This window comes from Onychomys torridus, chromosome 7 (genome assembly GCF_903995425.1).
Source record: "Onychomys torridus chromosome 7, mOncTor1.1, whole genome shotgun sequence".
Lineage (NCBI taxonomy): Eukaryota > Metazoa > Chordata > Mammalia > Rodentia > Cricetidae > Onychomys > Onychomys torridus.
In genome coordinates this window covers 88,116,602-88,127,497 of record NC_050449.1, presented here as the reverse complement: position 1 = coordinate 88,127,497, position 10,896 = coordinate 88,116,602, and the positions used below count along the sequence as shown (strand labels likewise).

Here is a 10,896-nt window from a genome sequence, read left to right as displayed (position 1 = left end):
ATTCGACAACAACAACAACAACAACAAACCACTACAAAATAGTCCTTAACCTGTCTCTCTAGTTTATGAATGAACATTCTTTGAGACTCTACAAGAGGCAACAGTGACGTGTAAGTAAGTGTATGTGGCTGTATCCTGGTCTCCACAGTTACCCTTGAACGTAACGTGCTGAATTAAGTTTCGCTGAGGATTGGTATCTGTGGTTAAGTACGCATCAAAGGATGAGACATTGACATTCATCAGGGGTTGTGCAAAGTGTATTTTAAATCCCATTAAGAAGCCTTAAATTCAATACACACACAGGAATTTAACTTGGGTGTGCAAGTGAACACACACGGGGCATTGGTTCCTCCAGGGAATTGTGCCAAGATTCTCTATTTACAAATGCAGTAGCAATTAAGAACAAAAACAAAACAGCTATCTTACCAGGAGCACCATCCTACCAGTACTGAGGTAAACTGTCCACGTACCCTATGCGCTTGCCTTAAATTACGCCATGAAGGCAAGACTCCCCTTTCACGGGTTGGCTCTTAGCCAGAAGGACTTACCACGAAGTGTGAGGTATATTTAAACACACTACTTCGGCGGTTTGTGATGAAGAGTTGCCATTTTAAAGACGAGCTGACATTTATAAGAAACATCTAACAACTGGCCAATGGGGTCATTAAAAGAGTCTGGGGGCATGCTCCTAATCTTTCAAGGTGACTCCGATCGTTTCCATAGTTGGGATTCAAATGAGACTGGTGTTAATGGTAGTCTTAACTCAACAATCTCAGTAATAAGTAACATGCTCCTAATTTTCAAAACAGAACTGCCTCACGTAATCCTGGTTGCCTTTTAAATTTTCAGCAAGGATACATGCAACGCCATCCTCTCTCCCACCCCTGTGGCTGCCCTGGGAACCTCAGCCACACCAGAGGGCTGACTCTGGCAGAAGCCACGTCCTCTGGACACCTCTAAACTATTTCTGGTCCTACTATCAACCTAAAACCAAGCCCATCTTCCTTCCCTTCTGTTCAACCATGATTTGCAGAAAAGCAGAGAAAGAATACACTCTTCTCCTAGTACAAGAGACGGTGTCTGAGGACCAGTCATTTGGGCATTTGCTTCAAAAGGCACATTTATTTCAGTGGCAACTTAAATAAGTAGAGAGGAAAGAATCAGATTTAAAAACAAACAAACAAACAAACAAAAACCCAGGGTGGGTTTTGTGGAATACATTAAAGTAAGTAGGAATTGGAGACCGCTACAAACCACTGGAGCCTCACCAATAGCCTAATCAGGGTCCCTAAGTAGTCATTCAGTTTTATCATGACACTCACAGGCCTTCAGAAAACACTGTTTAAAAATGTGGTGGAGAACTCTCAAGCAGCTTGTCCTAACGTCCAGTTCACTAGCGCAATGCAGAAGGCTGCAACATCAGAGCTATGTGACAGAGGACTCAGTGCATCTCACGGGCTTTGATAAATTATGAAAAGAAAATCACTGTATATATATTATCATTTAAATAATATCTGATAAACATTCTGAGATAATTAACTTGTGTTCACATTCCATGCATTGCCTAGCGGGTTAAGCCCTGGGTTTGTGTCATTGTGCCCATTTCCCAACAAAGAAAGGTCCATTCTTTTGACAAATCCAAGCATCTGGGCCGCACTGGCAGCAGCCAGGGATCTGTGTTTATCCTCTTTACTGCATACCTGCCTTCACTAAGGGACTCAGAAGGCTGTTAAAAAAGCCAACTGCTTGGGGCTCTATCTGTGATTTTCTTCATTGTCTTTGCAAACTCCCTGGGTATCAGACAATACCTAATGTTTCTTCCCAGAGGCCCTCTCTTCCTTCTACTTCATCCCTATTTCCCTCTTCCAATGGCCAGTGCACTGGGATCGCCAACCAGCAGCAGACCGTTCCTCGTGGTCTGCAGCACCCTCCTCTAGCAAAGAAGGCAACAACAAAACTTGAAAACAAACCAACAAAAACTCCACGAAAACAGGTGGGCAAACCATAGCCTCCTCCTGGGGGGAGGCTCACTTTTTACTGCAGAATTCGGAGTTGTTCAGGAACTTCCTGATGACCAGGCCCAAGCAAACCACCAGCAGCAGCATGTAGCCTACGGTGCCGGAGAAGGTGGGCGCTGCAGGGGACGCCTGGAGGAACTGGCGCAGACCCTCTTCCACGTAGTACACCTGGTCATAGATGCTGAGGAAGGTGAAGATGTGGAAGAGCTGGTGGCTGTGGCCGATGATGTCGAAGAGACCCGGCTGGATGCGCTCAGGGATCTTGCTCACGTTGAAGAAGGCAGCCACCACCAGCCAGAAGTAGCGACGGTAGAAGTGCACGAAGAGCGTGGGGTTCTCGCCTCGCAGGTCGAAGAGCCAGCTCTCCAGCATAATGGGGCAGGCCATGCTGAGCGGCATGACGAAGACGAAGGTGCGCAGGGCGAACGGGTAGGAGCACCAGTCAGTGCGGCTCTTGCAGCAGGCCACGGTGCAGGCCACGGCCAGCACGAAGGCCACGGGCAACACGAGCGCGCGGTAGGCCGCGATGAGGCGGGTGCAGTCCACGTGCCAGCCCAGGCGCTGCTGCACGTACGGCGTCATGACCCTGGCGTCCAGCAGGCTCAGGCTGGGCAGCAGGTAGTAGTAGTAGGCCACGGTGCTGCCAAAGCCGTAGTAGCTGATGGAAGCGTAGTCCAGGTAGAAGAAGGCGGCGCGCAGGCGCAGCGACAGGCAGCTGAACACGTGCGCCGTGCAGCTCATGGCGAAGGTCAGCAGCACTCCCGACGCATAGCACCACAGCGGCAGCAGCCAGGGGTGGTGGAAGGGCACGTCGCTGCCGCCCAGGAAGAACAGGCGGCAGAACTTGCTGAGGAACAGCAGCAGCGGGATGAAGTGCGTCCAGAAGTTGAGCGTCTCGTTGGTGGGCTTCAGCACCGAGGCCAGGCACTCCTGCGCGGTGCACGGCAGCCGCCGGTAGCCGGACAGGATGAAGCACTCCACGAAGTCGTCGGGCACCTCGTCCCAGCGCAGCAGCGGCTTGGCGGCGCTCGCCGGCGGGCTCCGGGGGGCGGAGGCCGGGTGCGAGCGCCGGGAGGTCGGGGCCGGCGGCCCCTTGGCGCCCGCGCCCCGCTGCTGCAGGCGCCGCGGCATGGTGCCCGGGGGCTGTGCTAGGGCGCGCGCAAGGCCACCGCCGCGGGCGCCGGCCGCCGTCGGAGCCTTTGTGCGCGCGCGCGCGCGCGGGACCGCGGTCGCAGGTTGGCCAAGCGACCTCGGCTGGGGAGCCCGCTGCACCGGGAGCTCAGCGCACCGGGAGGCAGCTGCGCGCGGCTTCCCGGCGGCGCCCTCGCCACGCTCGCGTCTTGTCAGCGCGCGGCCGGCCGCGCTGCGGTGGCGGCGGTGGCGCGGCTGACTGCGGCGGCCGCGGCGGCGCGGCGGTGACTGGGCATCGTGCGCGCGGGGCGGGCGGCGGGAGGCGGGATGAGCGCGAGGCGCTGGCGGGGGGGAGGGCGGCGCCGCGCAGGGCGGGGGCCCCCGGGGTTAGGGTGTCTGCGCCGCGGCGGGGGATGGAGGTGTCCCCTGTCTCGCGTCGCCTACCATCCCCACCCCCCGCCCCCCTTGGGCTGCAGCCGCTCGGGCCGCCGCGTTAATGATTGATGCGGGGCGGGAGGCTGGCCAGAGACGCGGCCGCCGGCGCCCGAGGCGAGAGTGGACCCGGGGGTTCGAAGCGCGACAGCCACGCCGGCGTTCTAGAGGACACTGGGGACCCGAGTTCGCGGGGGGTTGGGGGCGGGGGAAGCCGGGCGGGGCGGGAGGGATGCGCTAACTGTAACCTGCCGAGGTGGTAGGGAGGGCCCTGCGATACCCGCTTAGAGACGGCGTCCGGATCCGAGCCGTGCAGTTGTCAGACATCTGGTGCTGCCTCTCTGCCCTGCTCTCATCCGTGTGAGTGAGCGTGTGTGTGTGTGTGAGTGTGTGTGTGTGTGTGTGTGTGTGTGTGCGCGCGCGCGTGCGCGCGCGAGTGTTGCCCTCCCACTCAATCCACAGCAAGCCTTAGTTTTATCTCCTTTGCTCTGGCGGACCTATTCAGGTGCGTCACTATCCTCCTGTCGCTCTGTCTTTGTGGTGTCCAAAGGGACAGTCCCCAAATTGGTCTCTAGTTCAGCTCACCAACATGGGAGCCCCAGCTCGCCCTTTTGTGTCTTTAACTGGGAATCAGATGAGGCGCTCAGGGGCGCTGCTCAACAACCGATTTTGAAGAACAATTTAAGACGATGATATGGGGCATTCAGCAAGCCTCTAAGGAGCAGAGGAATTTATTAAAAAGGGATTCCCAAGCGGAGCTGTTCAGGAGTCTCGGGAGGGCGTGGATGAGGAAAGACTATAAAGTGCCTTCTAGAGGGAACTTGAAAAGAGAGTTGAGCCCTTTCCTAGAGACAAAGAGGCCATGGCTTGGATAAACCTATACATAATTAACCAGGAGTACTTGGCAGGCTAGTTTGGGTTTCTTCAGGCAAGGGACCTGAAGAAAAGGAAACTTGAAGAGTTCAAAGGTTTGTGATGGGCAGTGGTGTACAAATATCATACCCTAGGCTTCTAAGATGGGGCTTCCCTGGGACATTAAATGTTCACCACCTCCCATCTCCCTGGCACTAGGCGCTTTATAGTTTTAAAATACCTTAGATACTCACTACCCCGTTTTGCAGGTAAGCAAATGAAGGCTCTGTGACCACAATGAGCATGCCTAGATGATGAATCCGAACCCAGACAGGCTAACTTTTAGATTTCATGTATGAAACTAGAACACCCATAACCTCCCTCAGTCAGGAAGCTGGCTGATAGGAAGGACCATCCCGCTTGGGAAAAGGCTTTCAGTTTTCCTTTTAAAATGTATTTCATATTCATTTTAAAATTGAAAGGCCACCTTCATCATTAAAGCAAATCCTGTAAGGAGGTTTAAGAAGATTTTCGTCGGGTCACAACACGGCTCTAAGTCATTATACTAAACTGTCATTTCCTATTGTAAATGTTTAGAATTACTCAAGTCTTTTTTGGAAGTTTCAATCTGCTCTCTGAAATAGTTGCCACTCATTGATTTAACAAACACTTGCACAACTAGGTCAAAGGCACACGTTGGTCGTGTATCTTTCTGACCTATCACACATTTCTGGTTGGTGGGGATTGCAATGAATTAGGTTTGGTTGAAGTACTTTTTCTTTTCTTTGTTAATGAGCTTTGTTTTCCTTTAACACATGGAAAGAGACCTGTTGTGAGATATTCATACACTGTGTGAAGATGTGTTTGAGGCGATTGGTATAATAAAAAGCTGAATGGACAATATCTACGCAGGAGGTTCCCAGGGAGAGAAAAGGAGACAATCTAGATTCAGGGAGATGCCAACCAGACTCAGAATGAGTCAAACACACAGAATGGGAAAAAAAAGGTAAAAAGCCATGAGGCAAAACATAGATTAATATAAATGGGTTAGTTTAAGTTATAAGAGCTAGTGGGACAAGCCTAAACTAAGGCCGAGCTTTCACAATAAGAAGTCTCCTTGTCGTTACTTGGGAGCTGATTGGTGGGACAGAGAAAGACTGATTCCAAACTGCATTTTGCCTTGTGGCTTTTTACCTTTCTTTCCCATTCTGTATATCCAACTCGTTCTGAGTTGGCATCTCCCTGCACCCCGATTATCGCCTCCTCTTCCGTTCCCTCCCTGGGAAATCCTGCCTATACCTCCTGCCTAGATATTGTCCGTTCAGCTTTTTATTACACGAATCACAACAAATACATCTTCACACAGTGTACAAATATTTCACAACAGGGACCCATGCTAATTTGTAAATTGTATTTTGTAATTTGTATTTCCCTACAAACAACCTAAGCTGTGGCCTGGAAAAGGTGTTGATCAGGTTATAATTCCCACATTTGCAACCCTTTGGTTGCATAAACAGCTCACATACATTATTAGAAGGATTATCACACTTATTTCACAGATTTTCCTTTCACATGCACAACATTTGATTTTTTTGTTTGTTTGTTTTTTCTACACAGGCTCTCTCTATGTAGCTCTGTCTGGCCTTGAACTAGCTATGTAGACCAGACTAGCTTTGAAATCATAGAGACTGACCTGTCTCTGCCTCTGAGTGCTGAGATTAAAGAGGAGGGCTACCACATTTAACCAGAACTAGATTTTATAGATATAAATGCAATGCCATCAGAGCAGGTGGTGGACTGGCTGGGAGAAGAGGGGGGGGCTGTGGGGGAGGAAGAGAGGAAGGCACTACCAAAAAGAGGAAATGGGGTGAACATGAACTAAGCACAGTGGTACACATTTATGAAAAGGTCACAATGGAACATTATTCTGCACATTAAAAAATGCTTTAAACAAAATAATTGGATGACTGTAAGTGATTGAGCAAAATCTCTACGTAGGTAAAACATATATATCTTTCTGATTAAGGCTGATAGAATTAGCCCTACGTGATGGTGCACACCTTTAATACCAGCACTTGGGACCCAGTGGCAGGTGCATCTCTGAGTTCGAGACCAGCCTGGTCTACAAAGCAAGTTCCAGGAAAGCCAGGGCTACACAGAGAAAAACCCTGTCTCAACCCCCCCCACACACACACCCAAAAAAGAAAGTGATAGAATTAACTCTAATGAAATACAGTGTTCTTTTACAAAGTTAGTGTTTTGTAAAGTCAGTGTTTTGTGACATTCATTCTTTCAGAAAGTCTTGTGACCACTGGCCTCCTTCCTTCCTTTCCTGTTCCCTAACCCCACACGAGGTACAAAAACCAACTGATGTAATGGGCAGGGTGACTATGAGCCAGGAACATGATACACACGTATGAAAATGTATACAAATCCCAAGAGGTACCTTTAAAGCTATCAAAACAAGAAGAAACAGGTTGTGCTGCAGAAGGGAAGTGGCCTTCATGGACGTTCTCTGGTGTAGAGTCCAGACAGCTGTCCTTGCTGTATGACAGAATTATAGAGAGAGGAACTAACGAAAGAGCAAAGCTTATAATAGATGGTTTCATCATCAAACAGCAGCATTGTAAGTGTTCCTTAACTACTAACAATCAGTGGAGGTTCTCTAATTCTTTCTTGTTTGTTTGTCTGCTTGCTTGCTTTTTCAAAACAGAGTTTCTCTGTGTAGCCCTGTCTGTCCTGGAACTTGCTTTGTAGACTAGGCTGGCCTTGAACTCATAGAGATCCACCTCTCTGCCTCCCTAGTGCTGGGATTAAAGGCATGCGCCGCCACCACCTGAGTGAGGTTCTCCAATTCTTCAATTTGAAATATGAAACCATTTCCCAAGTCCTGCACTAGCTGGGTTTTGTTTGGCCTCTGGTAATCTAACTGCTGCTTGTCAGTGAGAAGCATGCTGCTATCCCTGGGCTTGGCAATGCAGATATAAGCAGTAGGCCAGCTGCCATTCCAAGGGGTGTACGGTAGATTAGGCACTCGAGGGACACCAGGCTCTTTGCAATGTTCTTGATGGCCAGAAACCATCAGGAATGACACTGGAAACCCAACGCTGCCATTCAAAGACAGAAACCAGCAAGGTCTCCCAAGACTGGAAAGTTGGCTTTAGTTGGTGAAAATGCAGAACCTGTAAACTGGGTTGCTCTAAGTCTTGGGAATGAAACTGTCTTTAACAGCTGCAGCAAACCAGATGAATTCCTCTGCCAATATGATTTTCTTTGGTCGTGTGTCTTTCTGTTGAAATAAAATGAAACAACAAAAAATATTCTTCAACAATTTCAACCTGCAGAAAAGCAAGCCCTTTTGTGATATACCTATTTTCAGAGAGATCTTTCTTGTGTTCTGGGGTTTAAACCTAGGGACCTGCACGTGCTAGGCAAGTGCTCTACCACAGAACTATGTTTCCAGCCCTTTTTAGAACTTTTTATGTTGAGACATAGTCTTAATTAACCAGCCTGTCTTTGATCTCACTCTGTAAGCTCAGGCATGCCTTGAACTGTCTATCCTCCTGCTTCAGCTTCCGGAATAGCTGTAATGTCAGGACTACACCACCAGGACTGGGAGAACCAATCTTGTTGTTTAGTGTCATTGTAGCCCCAAACCAACCAACTAAACAAAAAGCCACAGTGGACGTGCCACTTTACTGCCTTCGAGAGTCTGCGTGAGGATCCTCTCCAACATTCAGGCTAAGCAGAGATGTTCCGTTCTCTCCAAAATGCAAATCGCTTTGCTGTGTTTTCATCCACTCTCCTCCAGGCCAGAGAGAGTCACAATAGAATCACAGCGTTGACTACCTGTGACGGCCTTTGGAGACAGCATGGTGGGGAAGGCTGGGTGGGCTGGAATCTAGAGGATTCATTCATAGGCTGAGTTCTTATCCAGGGCTGTTGCTTCTAAGCTGGCAACAGGGTTGTCTTTTGGGTGGGGGGAGAAAAAAGCTGAGGAAGACTTATTGAGAATATGTTCCCCTTTTGGGGTCAGTGTAGTTCTTCAACCTCTGCAAGTTCCTTCCCCCTTTCCCTATGGGTGGTCTCCAGAGCAGGTGCACACAACAACTAATTAAGACGAAGAGTGTCCTAATGTCTGCAGAAATGGATCTCTTTATTTTCGGTGTCTGTACTGTGAGGATCTCATGATACACTTAGTATGCAGTGAATGTGTAAATGCGTGGGGGAGGGGAAGCACCGTGACTGGTAAGGAGAGAGATCAAAACTGTTTATTGACCTGTGCTCCACAACCCACTGCCCCTGTTTGCCCTATCTGCCATCATCCCCTTTCTTTCAGGGTGGACTCCGACTTCCTGCCTCTAAGAAGGGCATTTAGGGGTCACAATCTGGGGTGTTTCTCCCAATCCCGCCCTTTGTGTTTTCTGCCCAGAGCCTGTATTATCTTTCTACAAGGCCCTCATATGTATTTGTTGCGTTGAACCTAGTTCTGAATTACCCTCTGGGGAGGAGCCTACCATCCATCGCCTGCTATTTTTTTGCTTTTGGTATGGCCTGTTGGGTGGTTGCCATTTACTTAACTTGAGAAGCAGGCAAGTGTGGACTATAGATTACCAAGTTCTTCACTATTTATCTACAGGTCTTCTTAAGACACACTGTCTTGCGTATGGTAAGCACCCCAATACATCACAACTGGGGGATGTTTTCCATTTTATGTAGGCAGGAGTTTAAGGTTAAGACTTAGAATCTCGTTTTTGAGCCGGGCGGTGGTGGCGCACCCCTTTAATCCCAGCACTCAGGAGGCAGAGCCAGGTGGATCTTTGTGAGTTCAAGGCTAGCCTGGTCTACAAAGCGAGTTCCAGGAAAGGTGCAAAGCTACACAGAGAAACCCTGTCTCGAAAAACAAAACAAAAACAACAAAAAAAGACTTAGAATCTCAGAGTAGGGACACTATTTAATAGTTACAGCCATTGTAGGCTGACTTCCTATCCATGGTAATTGTTTTGTTTACTGATCTATATTCAGCTACTGTGATGGGAGCTTTACCTACACCTCTGAATCTCAGAACACCCTCTGCAAGTGGAATTCATCATCCCCTTCTTGAGATAGAAAACAAGAGCGGCTCAGAGAATTTAAGCGGCAGGTGGCAGAGCTGGAGTGAATCCTTACCCCCCCCACACACACACACTGCCCCTCATTCATGACTCTACAAGGCAATGCCTCCTGGGAATTTGCTGCATGGTTAGCCTTGAACATTTTTGCTGGAGTGGCTTAATCACTTCCATTTAAATTTTTTCATCATTGTTATTAGAAAGCCTCATTAATAATTAAATGAGCACAACTGATGAGAAAAACATACTGGTGCATCAGTGCCTGAAGGTCAGCCATAAATGTTATTGAATTTGGGTACCCATTGGGTTTGGCTAGAGAATCCCCAAAAGAATGATGTCAAACAAGGCATGTGTGCATATGTGATGTGAAGGCTGAATACTGACCTGGCACATTTAATATAAAGAACGTCCTCCAGATGAATGAATTGTTGATCTCAGGGGTTGGCCGGACCCAGAACAGCTGAGAGAGACGAGCAAAAGATTGTGATTTCAGAGACGATTCAGAGACATTTAGCACAATATAATTGACTATAGCAATTGATGGATATAGGAAGCAAAGTATTCAGCCGAAATACCATTGTGTACCTAACATTAAAGGGGAGGCATCTCAGTCATCTGGCTGTTTGGCCTTCAAATTCACTATCAGTTCCATTCAGTTTTAAAACGCAGCAGTGATCATCTTTACGGTTTCAGTATCTGTTGGAAATGTTTACGGTTATAATTGCCTTGGTGCCATTCACTAAAGAGAAGCATATCACACTCTGTATGTATCGATTTCTTGATCGTGTACCAATGATCTCACATTCAACTTGGGGTCACCCTTGAGGCTTCTCTGCACACTTGGTATTTTTACACAGGGAACAAGAAACGTCTTTTTTCTTTCTTTCTAGGAACCTATTTTCTTTACCCATGATCACTCACTGGTCTATGTCCTTGGAGCCATGTGCTGTCTCTCTGGAAAGTCTGTGATCAAATAAATGCTAGAGGTTTTTGTGTGTGTGTATGTGTGTGTATGTGTGTGTATGTGTGTGTGTGCGTGTGTGTGTGTGTGTGTGTGTGTGTGTGTGGCTTTCTTCCTGCCTCTACCTCCCAACTGCTAGGATTACATGTGGGTACCCTTGCAACAACAGATATATTTTGTTTTGTTATAGTCTTTTTTTTTTTTTTTTTTTTAAGGCAGGATTTTATGTAGCCCAGGCAGATTTCTTTTTTGTTGTTGTTTTTGGTTTTTTGAGGCTGTGTTTCTCTGTGTCACAGCCCTGGCTGTCCTGGAACTTGATTTATAGATCAGGCTGGCCTTGAACTCACAGAGATCCACTAGCCTGTGCCTCCCAAGTGCTGGGATCACAGGT

The 10,896-nt window shown here is 48.3% G+C and overlaps 1 protein-coding gene across 1 annotated transcript; it reads right to left on the bottom strand.

Moving 5' to 3' along the window:
- Window positions 1–239: 239 nt before the first annotated feature.
- Paqr9 (progestin and adipoQ receptor family member 9) lies at window positions 240–3,441 on the bottom strand. The gene has a single exon (XM_036192702.1). The coding sequence runs from the start codon at window positions 3,147–3,149 to the stop codon at window positions 2,028–2,030; it is 1,122 nt and encodes a 373-aa protein (XP_036048595.1). The 5' UTR covers window positions 3,150–3,441; the 3' UTR covers window positions 240–2,027.
- Window positions 3,442–10,896: the final 7,455 nt, after the last annotated feature.

Bases quoted from the DNA above. Each gene is read 5' to 3' on its own strand.
- Paqr9 (XM_036192702.1), bottom strand. From the start codon at position 3,149: ATGCCGCGGCGCCTGCAGCAGCGGGGCGCGGGCGCCAAGGGGCCGCCG.